This window comes from Cibotium barometz, chromosome 32 (assembly GCF_041138505.1).
Source record: "Cibotium barometz isolate CiBa-2024 chromosome 32, ASM4113850v1, whole genome shotgun sequence".
Lineage (NCBI taxonomy): Eukaryota > Viridiplantae > Streptophyta > Polypodiopsida > Cyatheales > Cibotiaceae > Cibotium > Cibotium barometz.
In genome coordinates this window covers 31,692,171-31,716,049 of record NC_141077.1, presented here as the reverse complement: position 1 = coordinate 31,716,049, position 23,879 = coordinate 31,692,171, and the positions used below count along the sequence as shown (strand labels likewise).

Below are 23,879 nucleotides of genomic sequence, written 5' to 3'. Positions count from 1 at the left end.
AGCACAAGTCCCCGATGAAGCATAGTAGATCACCACTGTTAAACATAGAAAGAAGCTGCCTTCCGAACCCATGAAGCCTCCGTGAAGATACCACCGGTGACAAAGTGTCAAAAGCCATAGCCTTCAAACCATCTTTTGCACCATAACACTTCAACTGCTTCTTGTTCCTGGCCGACTACTTCTTGTCCTTGGTGTCTTTTCTCCTGAGCTTCATCTTCAGCTTTTTCTCTTCACCTCATACAGGCAAAGACACATAGTCTTGCATTGCCTCTTGTGCTTCCTTTTCACTTTCCACATGTGGAAGCTTTTGATGTGACTCTCATGAGACAACCACGAGCTCGCCCCCTTAGGAAAGTTGGCGATTGTCCCGACCAAAGTAACCATGGGCTCGCCTACTTGAGAAAGTTGATGATGTCCCAGCAACGGAACCTTGTGAACAGGCCTTGGTCTTCAAACGAAACCAAAGGGCATTGCGAAAACAAATTTGCACACAAAACACTTCAACACCTTTGAAGACCTAGAAAAGGAGAACAAACAGGGGGAGCTAGAGTGCTCCTGCAAATAGTACACGAACACAGATTGGCCCCAAAACGAAGTTGCGTCCCTTGGGGTATTTCTTTAATTAATTATAAGAGCTTTGATTACAATAAGGCTGGAAACTCAGCCGTCACAGTAGAACTCGGGAAGCCTGCAAAGACCCTGCCTCATGGCTTCTTGTCCACTCGGCATCCACAAACAATTCCAGCTATTGTTCACATCAAAAGACTCTTTCGCATTGAGTTCTGCATACAGAAGCTTTCTCCCATGATTAGGGCTGCCACAACCATCCATAGCCTCTCACCCTATGAACAACATCACTACTCCCTGACACATCTAATGCTCCCTGCTACAACAAAGACTCCAAACTGTTTCCCAAAAGAGAACTCACATCATAGCACAGCAAACCATACAGTTGACATACCTGTACCAACCCTCTTTGCCTTCCAAGGGTACTATCCATCTCAGTCATGGATTCTCGAACCCCTGTCCAATCAGCAGCAAGGCTGTACCAAACATGTGTCCATTCCTGTTCCCACTGCCTACATGTGACGTATCTCCTGGAGAAACCAAAAACACGTTTCCTGAAGAAACCATGGACTTGTTTCCATCTGAAACCAAAGACATGTATCCCATAAACCATAGGCCTGTTTCCATGAGAAAGCCACAGAGACACCATCCAAACATGGTGCCAAATTCAGGGCTGTTTACCACAGTAAAAACCTGTGCTTTTTCCATAACAAAGAGAGAGAGAGAGAGAGAGAGAGAGAGAGAGAGAGAGAGAGAGAGAGAGAGAGAGAGAGAAAGGAGCCTCTCGGCTGTTAGGTCGCCAATGATGTGACGTATGTGTGCGAATGTTCAGAGCAGCAAATCTCCAAGTTCTTCCATTTCCATGTGCCAGAGAGAAAGAGAGAGATGCCTCAGCCTTGCACCAACAGACACACACACACACACACTCTAAAAACAGCCCCTAAAATCCATTCTCCACGCTGCCAATCCCCTCCTCTCACGAAGGCCTTCTCTGTATCCTCCAAGCTGCACCTGCCCGACCAGCCCGCTCTGCAGACCTGCCCGCTGCTGTCTAGCTGGGACCCAACGCTCCCTGCTCAGCCCTCTGTTTTCTGCAGCCAGCCACCTGCCTTCCCAAGAGAAAAGCTCTTGTGCACTGTAGCTGCAGCCGGCTCTAGTACGAGAGAGAAAGTGTCCATGTGCTGTTCAGCCCTGTGCGCCTGCAGTCCAGCCCGTCCAGCAGTCGATTGCAAAGAGAGAGAGAAAGCCCGTGTGCTGCAGCCTGACTGCTGCAGTCGAGCACACGTGCCCGCCTTCCATGCATGGGAGAGAGAGAGTAGTCCCACCTTGCGCTTGCAGCCCTCCGTCGCCAAAAAGCACACACGCCTGAAGCTTCAGCTCAACTCCCTCCAAAAGAAGCATAGGCCCCAATAATAGTATAAGGGCCACGATTATCCCCTAAAAGGGGTTCTTTTATTTTTAAAGGCTTTTAAACCTTTGTCCCCTCCAAACCCCTTTGTTCCCATGGATTTTGAGAAAGGACTTTAATCACTTGGCCCCAGACTGGTGCCATTCACAATGTCCACCATGTCCCCATGCACACCTGCATACTGTCAAGAGAAAAACATAGGATCATGACAGGAACAGCCAGCAATTCGACTCCCTTTTATGGAAGAAGTTCAAGATCTTGTCAGGGAAGAGCAAACAGCCATAGATAGAGCCAAGTCGGTGCCAAGATGGTTGCTGAAAACTTTGCAAGATAGCAAACTTGTAGCTCCATTGACAGGTAGAACAAGGGCTAGTTCCAGCCTTGCATTGAATATGCATCATGGAGAGTCTGCATTAGCCATGGGTGGTCTCTTTGATTCAAAAGAGCCTTCTTCTTATGAAGAAGCACATGAGAATGAGCAGTGGGTGCAAGCCATGCAGGATGAAATCTCTTCTTCATGAAGAACAATACTTGGGATCTTGTGGACTTGCCGAAAGGCAAGAATGTCATTGGAACAAAGTGGGTGTACAAAGTCAAAAGAAGTCTGATGGTACTATTGACAGATACAAAGCAAGACGTGTGGCTAAAGGCTATTTTTAGAAAAAGGGAATAGATTATGAGGAGACTTTTGCTCCTACTTCGAGAATGACTACAATAAGATCAGTGATTACATTGGTTGCACATAAAGGATGGAAAGTGCATCAATTGGACATCAAAACTGCATTCTTAAATGGGGATTTCCAGGAGGAAGTATATGAAAATCAGCCCATTGGTTTTGTAGTTCTTGGTGAGGAGCATAAAGTATGCAGGTTACACAAAGCATAAATACATGCTCATCTAACCATCTAAGGTTATGTGAATAGTCCAGCTGAAAGCACATTGTATGTGAAGAAAACCGGTGCCGATATTCTCATAGTCATCTTGTATGTATATGACATGCTCATAACAGGGAGGACTAGCAAAGCACAAATTTCAGATTTCAAGGCTGATTTGAAAGCTGAATTTGATATGTCAGATTTGGGGCCTTTACACTACTATCTCGGCATACAATTTATGCATAGAGATGATGGCATTGTTATGCAGCAAACTAAGTACATAAAAAGTTTGCTAAAAAGGTTTCACATGGATGAATGTAAGCCAATTTCTACTCCAGTAGAACCAGGTGTACGACTTCACTACATGGGGGATTTGTAGGCATATGTTCACTTATGGTAGTGCTACGTGTGAACAGGGCTTAACCAAGGGCACTTTTTCCCATGTGGTTTTTCCCCTTGGATATCAAGTGTGCAAGGACACTCTATCCATATAACTTTTGTACTTCTATATTATATGGATGTGACTCACATACAAGGGTTGACTTGCATTTTGTGATCACCACACATTTTGTGTCTAGCTCTCTTCTGTGTGAGCTTCTTCTCCCTGCATCTAACCCTAATCTGCAGGAAGCATTGCTATGTGTGAGTGTGTGAGTCCCCCAACAGTGGGACCCTGGAGAGTGGATGTGGCATGATCCCACAGATCAGGTGGAGACTTTGGATGCCCCTTTCTTTGCATATACAATGAGGCTCGGCCGCAGGATCCAAATGTCAGAGATAGATGGCACACCGGCAACAGCAGCACACTAGCAGTCTCATCGCCTATCACAGCGCTTCCTTTCAGATTTTTGGAAGAGGCTTTTGGACAGCTTTCGGCTGAGGAAGATCACTCTCTTCCTCTGGTTGACGGCACACCTGGCAGTGGGTACTTGGCTGGTAGTCAGAGGGCGGTCAGTAGCTTGCCCGAGGTGCAGCCACCGCCAGGAGTCTTAGCGACATTGCCTTTGGGATTGTCCAAAGGCTCAGTAGATTTGGCAGCGGATTCTCTTTGCTATGGACAAGGCATTGACCCGGATTATCACTTGGGGCACTGTCGCTTGGGCCACCAAGGCTAGAGTGATCAGGACTTACGAGGAGGATGGGGGAGGCTATGCCCTTTAGGTCTCCCACCATCGTATTGCAGTCGTACCAGTCACAGCCCCACCTGCAAGTGTTTGGCGTCCAAGCTCATGCCAACACTGGTGGGGGATTTGCAATAGCATAGCAGCCTGGCACATTTGGCGTGCTAGATGTAGCGAGGCCATCGAGGGTACCCACACTCCGCCGGCTAAGACCATTAGGAGCATATGGCTCGACATCATTCACACCCTCCGCGGTCAGTGGGGAAGCTGCAAGGAGGTTCTGACCGCATGTGGAAGTGGCAGGAAGCCTTCTTGAGACTTTGGAGGCCTGACCCTATCCTCACAGATGAGGCGGTGACCCCATTTGGCACTACAAACCACCTGTGTGGTTGTCCCCCCCCCCCCCCTCTATATGAGATAGCCTTCTCCTCATAGAGCGGCCAGCCGGAGGAGAATCATCTCTCCCCCTTATGATCACTTGTTTCCCGCCCTTATATGAGGCGAGTTTGTATATAGCCCTTTGTGGTTGTACTTAGCCCTTTGTGGCTGTTTTCTCCTTAACTAATTGAAGGATCTTTTTCCCAGAAAAAAAAAGCATTTATCTCCATTGTCTATGGTGAAAGTACGAGTTTATTCTCAAATTTTTATGAGGCTATGTGTGTACTATAGGTGGGTTTTAATGAGTAGCCTCACCTCCTTCACCACCACATAGAAGCTTTTTTAGTAGAGGCCATCTTGTATTCAATGAAGTAGGGTATGCTTTAAATCAGGTAGCTTTGTCAGAAGAGTTAAATCTTATGTTTGATGTGCCAGTATGCTTGAAAGTCTTTAAAATCTTCGATGCATTAGCTTTTACACAAAAGTTCTCATTGTGTGGAGTTTTCATGGAGTTGTGCAGACATTTGTTGGTTTGGATCGAAAGACAAGTTGCCCCTTCTTTTCCAAATCGACTGTACTACAAATGACTGCAGTGCTTTTTTTAAGGGCATTGACCAGGTTGCGCATTCTATTCCCAGCTTGAAATCATGAATTTTTGTGTAAATGTGCATCTTTGGAAATCACTGGACAATCCTTGTTGCTGGGTTGGGGGGTGCTTTGTGCTGATCGTAAGACAGAGGGGATTGATCAAAGTTTGATTAGCTGTCAATGGTGGAAGTACACATTGACCATCCACCCTAGTCTCCATGGTTCGTGATTAAATGCGAGCGAAATCCTAATGATTGTTCACATTGGAAAATAGACATGATGAATGACTAGAATGAGGTTGCTGAAGGTGTAGATCCTTGTTGGGCATGGCATGTATAAGCGCTTTTGTGTACAAACTGGCTTTTGTCAAGGTTGACCGAGAAAATCTTTGCCATCAAGAAAGTTGGTGAGGCCTCCACTTGTGTTGCAATCCCTCTGCATAGAGAGGTAGGAATAGCACATCATTTCCATAGAAAGCTTCAATATTATGGTGTCCCCAGTGTTATAGTTCCATAGAAAGGTTCAATATTATGGTGTCCAGCGGTATCCTCCTAATCTTTTAATGAAATCAGCAAGCTCATGGGGCTCTGCACCCAAAGAGTGCTGTGGGGATGCTCCAATAGTCTCTCTGTCTGGTCTATTCAAGGTGAAACGTTTGTATGCTGTCTCTGATTTGTTTTATCATCAGGCAGTGTGAAAACGCGGTGGGTTGATAGCTATCTTTTAGAAGTTGGATCATAGTTTCTTTATATGCACAGCATGCCTCTTTCATTTTCTTATTATGTGTTGCACATGCTGTATCATGCAGGAGGAGTTCTACCCATCAATTATACTATTCCCAGGCACGAGGAAAGAATCCCCAATCGTTTTTGAGGGAGGGCCAACTGTGCGAGAAATACTGGAGTTTCTTGCTGTCAAAGGAAATGTTGGTACCAAAATCCTTCATGCACTCCAAGGTATACTCTCTCTCTCTCTCTCTCTCTCTATATATATATATATATATATATATATATATATATGGGCTCAGTTTCCACTTGGTTCTCAGTATATGGGCTCCGCATGGACCGCCTCCTACCACCCCCTTCAGTACAGTTTGGATTCCCCTTTTCTCCGGCTCTCTCACGAGGATATCAACCAGGTTATCCTGTTAGATCTTCTTAGCCTCTACACCCATTGCACATGGATCAGACCTCCAAAGCTGCCAACGAAGATGCAGTTCTACAGAGATCACTTCCTCACACTCACTGAGGATGGATTCATCCAACAGCATGCATGCAAGTAGGTAGGCTTGCATGTGACAGTAGCTTTGCGTGTACCATGCATGCATGTAGGTGGGCTTACGTGTGGCATGCATGTATGTAAGTAGCTTTGCATATGGATAACTCTGCATGTGACATGCATGGATATAGATAGCTTTGCATGTTGCGTGCATGCATGTAGGTAGCTTTGCATGTTGCATGCATGCACATGTATGAGCAAAAAGCGGACAGCCCTAAGAGTAGAGAGTGGATAGCCCCTCCTCCTCTAATCTCCACAAGTTCTTTTGATGGCTCATATGCTTCATAGAAGAGGGCGACCAGCTCCATGAAGGGCCCGACACTACAACAAAGTTGTCCGGCCTCATTTTTAATGAATGAGAACACCTTTGGTTATAACTCTTCATTGGCCTTCAAATACCTGGTTCTTTTGCACAAATCCACACACTAGAGGTAAACAGAAGACAGTTTGTCCAGCACATTGGCCCACGGGTGCAATCCAGGCGTCCCCGGATCCATGGGCCCCACATGCGATGAAATCCAGGCATTGTCCAAGCGGAGAAAACAGTACACACATTAAAATAAACCATGCACACAATGTATGCATCTTCAGAAACCCCATCTATTCACATGTACTTGAAATCCTTACAGACTATGGCATTTGACTCTCCAAGATCCATCAAATGTCCATAGCCGCTTTCACATGCACCTTTGTGGCCAAGGTCTCCAAGATGCAATTGGCGCTCACTCAGGTGGCCATGTTCACATGCTCCTTCATGGCCAGGGTCCATCAAAAGCCCATAGCCGCTTTCACATGCACCTTTGTGGCGAGGGTCTCCAAGATGTAATTGGCACTCACTCTGGTGGCCATGTTCACATGCTCCTTCATGGCCAGGGTCTCGAAGATGCAACTGGCACTCTCTACGGAAGCATGGCCAAGGTATGCCATGGCTGCATGTGGTGTCGTACACCCGTGTCCATGCATGTAAAAAGATTAGTGATATAATCCCAAAAAATCAGGAGGCAGTTATAACCCCACCAGTGCTCACCATGAAAACTTAGTTTTATAGATAACATTTTTTGATACTTTCGAAGGATGGGCTCTCTTTCTTTCTTTTTTTAATAACAAAAAAACACGGCGCATAGCTTTTTGAAAAAAATCCCACGTTTTTTTTTGGGGGTTTTTTCGCGTTTTTTTCTTTGCTCGACGCTTTTGTGTTTTGCTGCCCGGCGCCCATTGAGCTTAGCTGTTGCCGGGCGCCCACGCTTGCTGCACGGCATCGCTTCTTTCTCTTATGCTTGGCTGCACTGCAGCACCTGCTACGTGGTAGCCGGCTGCCTGCCCACGTGGCAACACCTGCACACGTGCAGTCTAGCCAGCCATGTCATCCCCTGCTGCAGCTAGCCGTCTACAAGGCACGCTTGCAGCTAGTCGACTCAACTGCAGTGCGCCCACGTCACCGCACCTGTGCCACGTCAATTGTTGACTAGGTTGATCGCTGACCCACAGGATGCCTCAGCTGCTGCTCCTGCATCAAGGTAAGAGAAAGACCATGCCTCAGCTGCTGCTCCTACAAATGGGCATGCAGAAACATGTACTCACACACACACTAAACATGTATCTGTAGCCTCACACGTGTACAAACTTACATATGCATATATAGAACAAAACATGATTAGTGACTGTTAAACATGCTTAAAACATGATTACAATGCTTAAGAAAAAGAGGTAAAATACTCAGTCCTGTAACATACCCCCCTCTTAAAACAAAGCAATCGTCCTCAATTGTTCATTCAAAGGATCTGCCAACTAAAACAGAACCTAAGAGAGCAACGAGAGAACTATGTCCTGCCAACCGAAACAGAACATCTGAATAACATAAATCAAGTGCATCCACCTCGTGAATAGTCATGTCCCCCTGGATGCTTTACTTGCTCTGCTCCACGATCAGTAGTACATCATGAACATGAGTAAACACTGATGCATATCAAAGGAAAGTCTAGAATAGGCGTCCCCATTCTCTCAAAAGATTGGTATATCCATGAATCAAACCATGTGACTAGTACACATATATCATAGAAATCCCATAGGCAGATATAGTGTCAGTTCAGTATCTCAGGTGCGCTGATAAGAACACCAAGCGACTTCCAGATCTCATCCAAGCGAACTCTGTGACAAAGGAGCGGAGTCACCTCCCTCTTGAGTAACAAGTAGTATTCCAGAGCTGAACCTGTTGAAGCACTTTCTAAGGTAGGCTCCAAACCAAAAGCCTCGAGGTAAAGTTGTAGTATCCTCAGTGAATCTGCGAAGTCACCCTCCTCCATCCACTTCGAATCCATAGGTGAATAGTTCACAAACTTCACCAGATATCGACGTGAAACTTTCCCTCTGACTTTTCTTTCTTCAGGTGCCAAAATCTGTTCCGGTTGAAGAATCTCATCAAGTTCTTCTACCTCTAGTTGCGGCTCATCAACATCACTCATCTTCTCAATCACCTAAAAAGGCCCATAGTACCGCATACTCAATTTAGGATATAAGCTCTGTTTACCCTTCATCTTCCTGAGTCTAGCCATCTCAAATCTAAAAAGCACCCAATCACCCAAATCAAAAACCAATGATCGATGGTGAAGGTTTGCTGCTTTCCTCTGTTTGTCTTGAGTCCTTTGAAGAGCCACCTTGACCTTCTTGTAAGCCTCATCCATATTCTCCACAAAACGATTTGCCTCGAAGATCTTATCTTTTGTATGCAGAATTGGAGGTACTTTCTTCCCGCCTTCCACAATCTCGAAAGGTGCCTTACCTGTCGAAGTGTGAATGGTATTGTTGTAAGCAAACTTCACCAAAGGAAGATACTTTTTCCACTGTTTCTTATGATCCGAAACATAACACTTTAAAAGATCCAATACAACTGAGTTGGCAATTTCTGATTGCCCATCTGTTTGTGGATGAAAAGACGATGAGAACTTCAACGAAGTCTTCATGTTCTTGAGGGATGCCCACATCTATTGTCAGTGACCGAGATCCTCCGAGATCCTCGAATGACGAGTTTATTTTGGAGAGCATTGTATATTATTTGAAGATATTTGTCAAAAATATCCTGACTGACAAAGTCCTAAGAAACTTCGCACATCATGATGAATAGTATGCAAATCTGGCCAATTCTTTATCGCTTCAACTTTTATTGGATCCATCCTGACACCATCCTTAGACACTATGTGCCCAAGAAAGTGAATCTCTCGCTTGAAAAATTCACTCTTCTTTCCATTAACAACCAACCTATGCTTTCTGAGTTCCTCAAAGACTTTGGTCAAATGCTCCCGATGCTCCTTCTCTGAATGAGAAAACACAATCATATCATCAAAGAAGGTGCCCCCAAAAGCACGGTGGGGTCGAAAAATCCGATCCATCATCCTGTTAAAAGTCGCTAGAGCATTCGTAAGACCAAAAGGCATGACCAAAAACTCATAAAGTCTAAAAGTTGTCTTGAAAGCTGTCTTGTGCACATCTTCTGGCGTGATGCAAATTTGATGATATCCACTCTTCAGATCAATGCGACTGAAGTAAGCTGCTCCCTGTAAACCGATCCAAAATATCATCGATTCGAGGTATAGGGAATCTGTTCTTGATGGTAATCTTATTTAGTGTCCTGTAATCAATGCACATCCGCCAAAAACCATCTTTCTTTTGTACCAAAAGCACTGGTGAACAATAGGGCGAAGAGCTTGGCTGAATCAACCCTTTGTCCAACAGATCACGCACTTGGCTCATAATCTATTCTTGTTGGGATGCACTCACCCTATAGGGTGGCTTATTCGATGGTGAACTTCCAGGAATCAAATCAATCCCATGATCCTCAGGCCTAGCAGGCAGCAACTCCCTTGGCAAAGTTTCTGAAAAACAATCTTGAAAACTTTTGAGAAAATCCAATCTTTCCTTGTCCAACTCAGATAAGTTAGAATTTGTGGTATCCTAATTCTCTTTAACAAACACTAAGTAAACAGAAAGATGTTTCTTTATTAAACGAGAAATGGCCGAGGCTCATATAACAGGAATAGATTCTCCTCTAAGCTTTACATCAAGAGTGTGTTCCTTATTCTTATTAGTGAGAGATTTTCCTATTGAAAGTATCTACTACCGCTTTAACCTTATGGCACCAAGGCATACCCAACAAATCATCACAACCCTCCAAAGGCATTATGAAGAAATTATCCTCTGTGTCCGTATAAGTCTGCACACTGAGACGCAGTTTCCCAATGATCGGTGTAACCTCAACCGAATGTCCAGGACAAGCCAAAGTAGCCTCATGCAACACACCCATCTCCTCTGGTTTGATGCCCAACTTTGCTGCAAGCTCGGGGACGATGAAGTTTGCACGAGCCCCAAGATCCAAAAAGATCAAAACCTCCTGATCTCGAAGTCTTCCCCATGCTCTGCATAACTCTGAAGATGCATCCCCTTGCTTCAACCCTATCAAGTCAGGTACTAGTCCAGTAGTAGACGGTTTCTGTTTCTTTGCTTTAGGCTCTTCTTGTGAGTCATTTGCGTTTCTAGGTGCTCTCTTCGAACACCTATAGTACCAATGTCCCGCTTCTCCACAAGAGAAACATTTGTTGCCAGCTATAAGCTCTTGCTTTTCTTCATTTGTCCTTTGAGGTAAGGGCTGAAATTTTCTCTTCTTGGATTGCCCCTTCTCTTGTGGTTCAGTGTTTTTGGTCTCCTTTGACTCCTTTGATGCTTTCTTGAAGAAGAGACGTTGATCCTTAAATCCTGTCATCTGACCAGTAAGCATGGCATATCCAGTCTGAGCATTTTCTATCATCTGAGTTATATTAATGACCTTTGTTTTGATGCAATAATCTCGAAGCTCCTTGGGTAACCCACAGCAATATGTCTCTACCTGCTCAACTAGTGACACGGGCCTAAAGGATGTGACCGGTAGCAGAGCATCCCAAAATTTCTTGTTATATTCTTCCATATTGCTACAATCTCTGGAATCTAATCGATGCCAAGCTGTCATAACATCCACCTTAAAAGTTGATGTCAACCATAAGGAAGAGAAGAGTTGCTTGAACTCCACCCAAGTGCTAGGTGCTATTCCCTGATGAAGAAGTGTCGACCACCATTGAAGAGCATTACCCTTTAGGAAAGAAGCTGCCTTTTGTACCTTAGATGCCTCTGTGAAGTTATCGCCAGAAAATGCCGCATCAAACTGTTGAATGAAGGTGAGAGCCTTCAAACGATCCTTTGCACCAGTAAAAGTATCAAACTTTACTGCAGCACCACCCTCTTTATAATCTTTTGGCTTCTTGCCCTAAACAAGATTATCATAGGGATGTGGTTTGAGAAAAGAATTGCCCACAACATTAGATCCCATGCCCATCATACCACCTCCCATACTAGGCATACCAAAAGCACTTCCACCACCACCACCATAAGTTCCATACATACCTCCTGGCATACTCCATACATACCTCCATGCATACCTGGTTGCATACCATAGCTCCCAGTCATGCCCATGTTGGGTACACCTCTCATGGAATGAAAGACAGAGCCTCCGCCAAAGTAACCAGGATGAGAAGTATTAAATGGGTTTCCATGGATAGGTGGGGGAAAAGAAGAAGAAGAATCGGGGTATGGCTGAAAATTTGGGTGGATGGGAGCCAAATGTTGAGGCTTAGCTTTCTTCTTAGACCCTTGCTTCCGTGGTTTAGAATCAGCTTTGAAGTTTTGTGGAAAACATGAGTCCTTCACAAGTTCCATTAATCCCCCCATCAAGCTTTGCATCTTTGCTTCATAGGTGGCATCATCATCTTCAAGTTCTGGCATATTGGAAGGTATTTCTTGCTCGCTTTCCTCGTCTTCATCGAAGTAGTCGTCCTCTTCCGAAGATAAATCCTTCATCTCTGCACTAGTTCCAGCCATAGAATTAAATGTGTCGACCACAAGCTCGCCCTCTTGAAAAAGTTGATGATGAATCCTGGCAATGGAACCTTGTAACCGGCCTTCAGAAACTTGACGGGCGGTGAACACACTTAATCACACTTTAATCGCTTTATGAACTGGAATAATAAATTTGGAAGAAGAAGAAAATAAATAAGTGGAGCTAGAGTGCTCCTGCACAAAAGACCAATCGGCCCCAAAGCGTGGCACCCTTGCAGGTATTTATTTATAACTTGAAGTCGGCGTAGCCCTTGTACAATTCCCAAGAAGAAATCCCCTTGCTCCAAGTAGAAGAGATCTCCTTCTAGCTTTCACCCAAGATGTGTTGTGGGATACAAGAGCCTTGGCCCCTTATTTATACAAGTTTGGGGGAAAAAGCTATGCTTTTCCCCCTTAGGAAAAATCTAATAGAAGAGCTTTTTTTTTTTTTCCCAAAAACTATTACCAAAGCTTTTCCCAAGAGACTTATCAAATAGTTCTTTATTTTCGCTCTCTCTCTTTTTTTAAAAAATAACAAAAAAACACAGCGCATAGCTTTTCGAAAAAAAATCCCACGCTTTTTTTTTCTTTGCCCAGCGCTTTTGTGTTTTGCTGCTCGGCGCCCACGCTTGCTGCACGGCATCGCTTATTTCTCTTGTGCTTGGCTGCACTGCAATGCCTGCTACATGGCAACCGGCTGCCTGCCCACGTGGCAGCACCTGCACACGTGCAGTCCAGCCTGCCACGTCAGCCTGCCATGTCATCCCTTGCTGCAACCAGCCGTCTACAAGGCACGCCTACAGCTAGTCGACTCAACTGCAATGCGCCACGTCACCTGCACTTGTGCCATGTGGCAGTGCCACGTTAGCTGTTGACTGGCTGACCGCTGACCCACAGGATGCCTCAGCTGCTGCTCTTGCATCAAGGTAAGAGAAAGACCATGCACATGTACATACAAATGGACATGCACAAACATGTACTCACACACATACTAAACATGTATCTGTATCCTCACACGTGTACAAACTTACATATGCATATACAGAACGAAACATGATTAGTGAATGTTGAACATGCTTAAAACATGGTTACAATGCTAAAGAAAAAGAGGTAAAATACTCAATCCTTTAACACTAAGGCTGAGGAATGACCTACGTAGCTTGTGCCTGACATATCCTAGATTGAGGATTACAATGGAGTCATGGTGTACGACAAATATCAAATCCTAAAGGGTTCTACTGTTGTACAATGTTTCACTGATGATGAGCCATCTTGTTACCATGCACTACAGTGCAGAGTGCATGTGACATTGGGCATGGTTCAGGAGTAGCAGCATGCTTGTTTAAGTGGGTAGCCAGGTCAATGCCGTAAGGTGGGTAACGAAACCACTCTCAAAAATGGGAGTGATGAAGCTTATGACAAAAGCGTTTCTCTATTTGAGTCTTGATCCTGAGGAGGGGGAGGATAGCATCTGCTCTTGCTCCTAAGAAGGCACCTACTGGGGGATCTGATCCTCCTAAGGGGGCCGCCCGGGGGTGGGGGGGGGGGTGGGGGGAGTGGGGGGGGGGGGTAAAAGCATAGTGTTTTCAAAAAAGCAAGAAGACCGGCATTGAACCACTCCATGGCACTAGTCTCCAGGTTGGACCTGATGCTGGGACCCTCTGGGGGGCGGGTGGGGCCTCCACTCTGGATGGGTGATCTTGAGGTAAGTGCTTGAAACGGTTCTCTGACACGACCGTTTCTACGTGGGTTCCTTTTGGTTGTCACCTGGCGGCGCTGTGCTGCTTTGGCTACCTCACCTTGCTGCCTCCGTCCTGTCATCTACCACCTACCCCCATCCTCGTCCTCAGGGGTAGGGTGCTAAAGTTCTGTCTCACAGGAGGGAGCGGCGGCGCTCGGTCCACTCTTGCCATTCTATGGGGTGGGAGAGGGGGGGGAGAGAGAGAGAGCTTGCCTAGACTGGCGACGAGGGCAAGCTTTGGTGAGGTGACCCGTCTCACAGCAAATGAAGCCTTGGCCAAGAAGGCGGGAGTACTCCACCCGCTAAAGGATGGGGTCCCCCCTAGAGACACCGAAGAGAGATGACGTGTGGTACTATCTCTGGAGAGGAAATGCTGATGCAGAGTGAAGGAATCCCATCCACCCGTGCCAATATCGATGGTGGCTGTCACTGGGGATTCTAACACTTGCCCTATCGCTCTCCCCAATGACAGGGAGAAGTGGGAAGTACTCCTTCCTGAGGTGTGGAAAACAGACTATGACCAGGAATCCAGATACACCAACAAGAGGGTCGGCAGAGGCGGGATCAAAACCGTGCTGCCAACATGTGAAAATTGCCTGGGCCATGCACAATGCAACGGAGCTCAGCTGGAGCGCACGGGGTCCAAAGCTGCTGGGGTGTGGAACTCCACCTGGTAGTAGCTGCGCCCGAGGGAATGGATATCTATGATCTTGCCCGGCTCACCAAGGAGGTTGGCCTAGAGCAAGTGGGTACGCGCTGGACAGCTACCCACAATCTTGCAAACCAATGTTGAGGCTTTGAGGGAGGCTACTTTTGATGCTGGGAGCTGGAGGTCTGCTTCGGAGAAGAGGCAGGGGGTGGTTACTCGGTCAGGAATGACAAAAGCGGCTGCCATGGAGTCCTCCTAAAGGGGTGAAGACCAAAGGAAGCCGATACCTGGCCCGAAATAAAATAACCCTAATGCAACAAACCTGCAGAGAAGAAATGCTGCAGGGGAGGAAATGAGGTGGGGGCGCGAGAAGCAAGGCAAGGCAAAGGGGGATGCTTGCAGGAGAGAAAAGGAGGCGACACAGAGGCAGGAGAAGGCTGAGAGGAAGGGCTGGAGGTGGGACTAGAAGGGGGAGGCTGTATGAAAAGGAGGCAAGGGCACACGAAAGCAGGGGCAGCAGGGTGGAGAACTGAACAAGCAGAGGTGCTCTGGCAGCGGAAAAGACTGAGGCGGGGGTGCATTGGGAGACAGGCGGGCAGGAGGCGGAGAGAACTGCCCGGGGGGCCACTGTGCAGGAGAAGAGGAGGGAGGGAGATGTGCAGGCTGGTGGAAGTGAACAGACGAGGGAGGCAGGGGCAGCACGAAGGAAGACTGGGGAAGAGGGCGCAGGTTCGCGAACAGGGGGGGGCTGCTCCAGCTCAATCGTGGGGTGTCGTCACGTGCTTTCCTTCTTGCCCTAGTTACAGTAATTATCTTGCTTATGTCTATGTTAACCTCATGGTGATCATATGCTTTAATCCACCTTAGCCCAAGCTCACTAATCCTCACGCACTGCTTCATTAGCAACAGTTTTCACACAACCCTCTATCACGGTTTTCCCACCCTCTTGGTCACATCATGCAGTTTTCCCGAGATCACTTCCTGTGGATCAGAGCAGGTGGATTTATCTAGAGGTTTGGATTTCTGCACAGACATGTCTCCGGAGATTTGATACTTGTATTACCGCATGAGAGTGGGACGGGCAGAGCAGAGGGCATTACAAGGGGACACTGGATCTGCCGACTTTGCTCTATGGAGGTCAAGACAGAGGAACATTATATCTGCAAATGCCTAGTGTATTACGATATCAAGGAGAGATTTCATTGTCTTCAGAGAGGGATTTGGCCCACTGTCCAGGATGATTGATTTTCCATATCAGGGCTGCTTGAAGCTATTTGATGGCGATCCACAAACATAGACTTCTTCTATGAGAGAGCCAAGCCTAGGTCCAAGACACCTCACATCCATCCATCACGATCTTCTTCCAGGCGACACAAGAAGGCAACACCAGGCATCAACTTCGAGGGCCACTAGAGTAGGAGGACCCTCCCAGGAGGATTAGAGTTTTACCCAGATGGTAAACCGCACCATCACAACTTGTAGCAGTCACTCTGGACAGAGCCCATCAATTGTAGCATGAGATGCCCATGGCCCTCTGGGCCAGGGATGGACCTCCATGTGGCAGCTTCAGATTAAGGAGATTCTACAGAGACAAAGGGAACAACACCAACTCAAGCCCCCCCCTCTCCTCTCTCCCCCCCTTCCAACGAGCAGTGGATATAGGGAGCCTCTTTGAGATCCTAGATTCACGCATCTTGAACATTTTGGATGGATTATGATGATGTCTACCTACTATTATCTCTAATTGTACCCACATGGGCTCATGATGTACTTGTACTTTTACATGGTGATAATTGCGTAGGTGGCTAGTTTTTTTTTTCACCCTTCTCAATTTTCTACGACTTGTGATATTTTCATGGATTCATTGTACTACTTTTTGGTCTCATAGACCCACTAAGTCTTTTGAAGAAGTTAATATTACTCTCTCTCTCTCTCTCTCTCTCTCTCTCCCACACACACTCTTTTCTTCTTGTGTGAAACCACTGCTTCATTAATAAAAGTAATGTACATTCATAGCTGTCCCAGAGTGGGACAGCTACGACTCAGATTAGAAACAGTGGAAAACACCTCGAGCTCCAGAAAAGAGAGCTTTCCAAGATCAAAAGAATCTCTGAGACACACACACACACACACACACACACACACACACACACCACAACGCAAACACGGACACACACACAATAATACAGACAACACAACACGCGCGCTCGCGCACACACACAGCTACGATTGTGTTACCCAAACCGGTAGCAAAGCTGAGAAGGGGTAAAAGTTGAGGTGCAAGGGTTGCAAAGAAGATGGCTGTAATTAGCTTATTGTAGTGAGAAGTTTAGACAATTTTTGAGACCACGATATATCAGTCAACGTTATAAAACATGATTCATTATATCTTGGGTGCATGATTTATGCAGGGATTAGTCGGAACAAAAGGTTGAATGGAAAGCCCAAAACTCCAATGGGATGCTCCTTCCCTTCTCTCTCCTCACAACCAATTCAAATTGATTCGAGTGTCAGAGGTGCTCAGCACATTTACCATTTCACAGCAGACACAACAAATGAAATGCCATCTAGCAAGAGTTTCATGGCGGAGGTAGGCAGCGGTGATAACCATGACTCCTCAAAGCCTATCATATACCCTACTGTTGGATCAGTGCTCGTGGCTACAAAGAAGCTGTCTAAAGCATCCACAGTGTTCGAAAGCTCCAGCATTTTGATTGTGAAGGCAGATGGTCAAGAAGGGTTTCAAGGGTTGATTTTTAACAAACCTTTATCATGGAAACTTTTACCTGGGCTGGATAGTGAAATGGAGCATATTGTCAATAGCACTATCCTTTGCTATGGTGGGCCAGTAATTGTGCATGGACAGCCTTTTCTAAGTCTCTCTAGGCTGAAAGACTTAGAGGGATTCTCTGAAGTTGTGCCTGGTGTACATTTTGGAGGGCCTTCAGTCACAATGCATGTGTTTCAATCAATCAAGGATGCCAAGCTAGAGGCGACTGACTTTTGGTTTTTCTTAGGACATGCTGTTTGGAGCTGGCAGCAATTGTTGGATGAGCTTGCAGCACAAGTGTGGCAGCTAACTAATTATGAAGAAGGGATCATTCAGCTACCCATACAAGAATGGCTGAATGGTTCGAGTATAAGTGTTTTAAACTTACTTGAAACAAGAACAAAAGCCTAATTTGCCATACTATTGCATTCCTTTTTGGAAGGATCAATGATAGTTGGATTTTGTGGACTATACAAATGTCGAATACAGGTAAAGTAGACCACTTGATGAAGGTGAGATTGACATTATTATTCTTCAAAAGCCCCTACTCAATTTAACATCCTAAATTTGTCATTAATGATGCCTATATGCTTGTAATATCGATGCATGCACACATTGATAACAAGGGGTGTCGTAATGCAAAGATTTATGAGTGGATATGTATTGCACTTGTGACGCCACAGTCGACAATCAACTTCGCTTTTTGCCCAACCTCATCAAACTTGAAGATATCTCCATCCTCGATTATTATAATTCCATCTTTCTTTAGATGCAGGCCTTTATGAAAGCTTAAAATACAAATACACCACCAAGAACAAATAGGAGCTGTTTTCAAATATGTTTTTCGCTCTTTCCTATAATAGTACCTTGTTATAATCTTAACTACACTCACAACAGATAGAATGTATACAACACCAAGAACAAGCCAAAAAAGCTCTCTCTCATAGGGCGTGATACAAAACTGCCCATGGAAATTTCATCAGATGTTTATCTTAGGGTGACTTTCACGGGACCTGTCTTCTCCATGAGACTAGTCACACAGGCCTGCCTTACGATGAGAGGGTATGTAGCCTTAGCCCGAATGAAGAGACTGTTTCCAGGCCCACGTCTAGGAGCTCCACATCAAATGTTTGTTTTTTGACATTTGGGTGCGCTTGGCAGTTATGTACGGTGCGTCTTTGGGACCAGATCTAGGAGAAGATGATTGGAGGATAGAGTGATTGCAAGTTATGATGCTCTCTTGTATGATTAGGAGTAAACCATCAGTGCCTCAGGAGATTATCTTAGATGAGTTCAGTTGGTAATTGATGCACTTCTTCAGACTCTCACTTACATACACTGTTTGTACACAATTTATGCAGATCACCTCCCACACTTGGCCCTTGAGTCCATGCAGCTTACAGGAGAGAGGCAACACAGGTCTTTGTTCTCATAGGTGTTCAGTTCCTCTAGATAGATTGCCTCCTTTTCATTATAGCCTCAAAACTCTTTTTCAGAAAAGATCTCCCTACACAGGTTATCAACCATCTCATTCGACTAAATCGGATGACTCGATGTGACAGGGTTTCACATACATCTTACATGGCTGAGCTCCCTCGAAACTCCACTTCTGCAAAGAGTATTTCTTGAGAGTTTCGAAGGGTGGAATCATTATGAGTCATGGATACCGCCACAGGCACATGTCACATGCCATGAAGATCGCCATTGGTCAGATGAGGGTCTCATCACACTTAATGATTGAGTCAAGTGAAGCAGAGAGCATCCCTAGGGAGGCATGTGTGGGCAGAGCACGTGGACCCACATTTGCACGCACGTGCACACCATGTGTTCATAGTCACCCACGCAAGTATAACACCCCGCTTTTTTCAAATATCCCCCCCCCCTTGTTTTGCTATTTTTCCAATTCAAAAAAAAAGGAAAAAAATACATTTAAGTGTTTTTTTAATTTTTGTTTTTGATAAACCAATAAGTGTAGCTAAAACCCTTCTCACCCTCCTTTTACTGCATATTTTGACTCCCCACTGAGTGGGTGGAGCGTTTCCCATGGTGGGTAAGGCCAAATCCAAATTCTCTTTCACTTACGGGTAGACCCTTGCAAGTTTTTGGTGTGCATTCAACCCCCTTCACTTACATCCTTTTGCCACTGGCACTTAGGAACATAGACCTGGACAATCCTTACTATCTTGTGGTCCATCGGACCCATCCATGCACACTAGCCTTTCGTTGATTGCACCCAATGGTCTCAATCACACCTTATCAAGGCAGTCCGGCATCGGATCCCATTCTTGCACGTAACATCCATGCCCCATGCCAACACTTTGCATGCTTTCCTTCGATCCAATTGCCTTGTCTCATCTTCTTCATTGACTCTCGTTCTTGCTCAGTCTAGCTCTTTACATTCATGAATCACAATTCCGACATTTTCTTACTCACAAGGACTACTAGCCTTCTATCAATGCACGACATGTTTGGACTACGTGAAGATGCCCACTAGAGAATCCTCTATCTTGCCCAACGAAATGGGCATTTCAATCGTGGTCTATGAAGCCATCAGATCCATGCACCCTCAAATGGAGGCCTTTACACAAAATGGTGATTCAATCAACATGCTATGCATCTCCCTCCAATGAACAAAACTTTCCTACATCCGTGCTAATCAACAAGCAAGGTAGAGATGTCCAAAAGGTTCAAGCAACACCACATGTCCAAGGTCGGCATTGTCCACCAATCCAAAATTTCACTCCCAAGCCGCATAAGCTTTGTAATGCTTCCCTTCTTTCCGCCAACATCACCATGCTTCAAGCAAGCGGGCCGAATAGCCACCAATATTTCAAAAAGAGGCTCAACAAGTGCTTGGATCCATTCGGCCATGTCCGGCAAGCCACCCATAGTTCGCGGTTTGCCAATGTACTAGCTAGATTGGGTGTTCTAAATTCTTTCATTCTCATGGACAACCCAACCTGCACACCTATGGTGAAATTTTCACATATTTTGCTATGATTTTAAATGCTTTCATTTTTAGGAGAACTTCTGCATGTTTAGTGAAGCCCCTATTAGCCAACATTGTTACACATCAACCACCAATTTCCCATCTGAAATCATGTGTTTCAAGAATCAAAAAAAGTAGACAAGTAAGTGTCAAAGCAAAGCAGAGTGTAGGAGTTTTCACAGGAAGAAGCTTCTTCGTGGGGCTATCTGCAATATCCACGAGCCTTGCATTTAATAGATACACAGGCAATATGTGTTGAGTCTCATCGTCGACAATCGTCTAGGTACATTTTTGGATTGGGGGGGGGTGGTCCATGATACAACCATTCACCTGGACCTTCCTCAAATTAGTAGGAACCTTTCGTGGCCTCGTCTTCGACCACACCACCCTGTGATCCGCATTACCTCTATCCCAAGGTTACCAATGCCAAATCCATCGAGCCACAGAGGCCATCCAACTCCGTTGAAATCGACCAAAGTCCACTGCCATGCCTCTAATAATCTAATGATCTTGACTTCCCAAGACAAGGAAGGTCAAGTAAATGTCGAAGAAAGCAGCAAAGAGAGTCAAAGAACGCAGTTGAGTTGGAGAAGTCTTCGCCATCTTGGAGAAGTGCACACACGGGGGTACACCTTATTATGCCCATTGTTCATACATGACATCTACATATTTCACTACAAGCATCGAGCCACAGAGGCCATCCAACTCCGTTGCAATCGACCAAAGTCCACTGCCATAATAATCTAATGATCTTGACTTCCCAAGACAAGGAAGGTCAAGTAAATGTCGAAGAAAGCAGCAAAGAGAGTCAAAGAATGCAGTTGAGTTGGAGAAGTCTTCGCCATCTTGGAGAAGTGCACACACTGGGGTACACCTTATTATGCCCATTGTTCATACATGACATCTACATATTTCACTACAAGCATCATAATTTTTTCACTTCTTGCATCTCATGGCACACACAAACACATGCACCTGGAACTAATCTCATCCACTCCAACTCTTCAAATACATCTTGGGATCATGGCAACCGCAAGCCTGGCACATGGTACGAACCATCGCCTAGAGAACCCTCGACCATACTTCCAACACACTTCCATGCATGTAACCTCTACATTCATTCCCACCACACCACCTCTCCCTGGGGTTGACGTTTTTCCCACGAAGAAGCCTCGTCCCCCTTAGCATCATGATATGAACATTGTGAAGGTTGAGACATACCCTCATGTCATGCCATGAAGATTCAGACTGCCATTTACCCATGCTAATCATTCCATGGTTGTCCTGGCGCTCATTTTGTCAATCACAAGGTTCAGACCGCTTCTACCAAACTACGTAATGTTCAAGAGTCTACTCCACTTCCAAAACTAACAAAGGCCTAGCATGAAGAGCCTATACATTACCTAACACTTTGTATGCTGCCTCACCAAGCTGCCTGCCATCAGGGCTATCCCAAGATTCCCACCACTTTACCTTGCATCCAGTTGTGGATCAATCCTGAACTATACCACTTAACGTGGGTTGTCGACTTCATGGCGAATACTAGACCATCCACACCTTACCATCTCGGCAATAGCTTCACCACTGACTTGGGTGACGCAAGGATGTGGTCACCATTAGGAAGGAAGATCATGTTAACTACTCCATAGGTTAATATGGTTTCACGTGCTCAATCCATCTTACCCGTGCAAACGAATACTTATCCTTTGTAAGACAGCGCTAGAAACATGTAAAGTGGCCTTACCCTGTGCTTAATGTCTACATAGTCTATGAAGTCCATCTGTATAGTTGCTTAAGACTAGTAATAGAGGTCGAACTATTTTTAAGTTTATCTGGGCTAGTGTGAAAACTAGTTATTCATATATGTCATTTTTGACAATAATTAATACACAATCATTCCTTTCTTGCTTGCTTGTATGCCATTGAATCTTTCTTGCTTGATGGATGCCCTTCATTCCCTACCTTTTGTGAGAGAGAACCATTGCAAAGGACCATCTCTTCTTGCCTTCATCTAGGCATAGAGAGCACTCCCTTCACCCCTTTGGCAAAGTAGCATTCTGGCGTGACAATGAAGTGAGAACATGATAGGCAAGCTAGTGCACCCACATAGGGAAGTTACAGTTTGTAGATCTAATGCAAGAAGCTCTTGACTTGAACAATCCCTCTTGCAGTGTGGAAGAAAACCACTCAACACTATTAACGAATGGAGGAGTTCAAAGGTCGTAGTTACATTGGTGAAGCTCTTATTGGCTCTAGGCCAAATTTGGGAAACGGACTTAGGATTGAGGTTACCAATGGAGTTGAAGCATTGCCCTCATATGTGAGACAGGTTCTGGCGGTTTTGTACCTTTTTTTAATGTAGGTTCTTGTGGTGCCATACACATAAGAGATGTTGAGAGTTGGTTGATCAGAAGTACTTCCCTTTTGGGAGGGTGGGTTGGTTTGTGCTCTTACCCAACTTAAAAATGTGTCATATGTATACTTACTAGTCAAGCCAAATCTTGAGCCATGCTCAAGAGCTTAGCAAGAGCTCACCTGTAGCTTCCTCCCATGTATGTTTTGTCACACCACTCCATCTCCACATCGGATGGGTAGTATATCCCAAGATCTAAACCCTAGCTTATGAGAGTTGCAAGAGATGGAATAGGAAGAGAACTTTAGCTTTATTGCACAAATGGAAGAGAATTTATTACAAACATGAGAGATTGTACCCCATAAGCTTTTCTTACTAGGTGGCCCAAGAGTGACTTAAGTCACCCCTGTGACTAGCTACAAGGCTTTTACCAAGAGAGTAGCTATTGAATTTGGATTTCTCATGCTATAATGTTGATATATAAGACTTGATAGCATCTTTAGAGAGCACTTACAACTTGGAAATGATGGGATTAAAATATATGAAGATGCTCTTTTACGTCTGACCTTGTGTTGGTGAAGAGTCCATTTTAACTAAAGTGATTATCATGTTCCCCTTCTTGATTAAGATGCTCTTTTACATCTAAAGTGGAGACCTTGTGCTGGGTTAAGAGTCCATTTTAACTAAAATGATTAACATGCTCCCCTTCTTGATGTTAAACATGTCTTTTTGATCAAGTGGAAGAAGTTGCTTGGAGGGATGTGATAAGGTTGGTGCATTAGAGCCAAGACTACATCAATTGAAATGTGTGAATGTGTGTGCACATGCATGAATGTAATTGTGCATGCACGTGCGAGTGCGTGTGTGCGAATGCGAATGTGTGGGGTGCACATGCAATTGCTAATGTGGGTGCATGATGTGCAATGTGCACATGGGTGTGGGGTGCACGAGTGTGTGAAAATGTGTGCAAGGGTCGAGGATTTGAACTTGTTTTATTAAACACTACCAAGCAACCATATTATGACATGAGCATTTGTGTAGAAAGATTTTTTATCGCAAAGTAACCATCACTTTTAGTATAGGCTTCCAAATAATGCATTATCCAAGCAATGGTACTCCCACACATAAAAGTAGCATTTAATCCCAGTCTACTCAAATAGTGAATTTAAATAAAGGTAAGTCCCAAGTTTATTAGCTTGAATTGTTTTGATTCATCATTTTATAGTAGCCTTCTTCCTAATGTTTATCTACTTTAGCTTTTTTA

At 45.1% G+C, this 23,879-nt stretch overlaps 1 protein-coding gene across 4 annotated transcripts in view; it reads left to right on the top strand.

The window, feature by feature from the left end:
* The window catches only part of LOC147620093 (uncharacterized), a 61,635-nt gene extending 43,768 nt beyond the window's left edge, over nucleotides 1–17,867 (top strand). For 2 of the 4 annotated variants that reach the window (XM_086772268.1, XM_086772267.1), the window contains exons 5-7: nucleotides 4,870–4,967; nucleotides 5,746–5,893; nucleotides 16,915–17,867. In XM_086772268.1, coding sequence (XP_086628394.1) covers nucleotides 4,870–4,967; nucleotides 5,746–5,893; nucleotides 16,915–17,684 — 1,016 coding nt within the window. In that variant the 3' untranslated portion in view covers nucleotides 17,685–17,867. Of the gene's footprint in view, nucleotides 1–4,869; nucleotides 4,968–5,745; nucleotides 5,894–15,466; nucleotides 16,327–16,914 lie in introns of those variants that run through there. The other 2 variants (XM_086772270.1, XM_086772271.1) reach the window with 2 other exon arrangements.
* The last annotated feature ends 6,012 nt before the right edge of the window (nucleotides 17,868–23,879 follow it).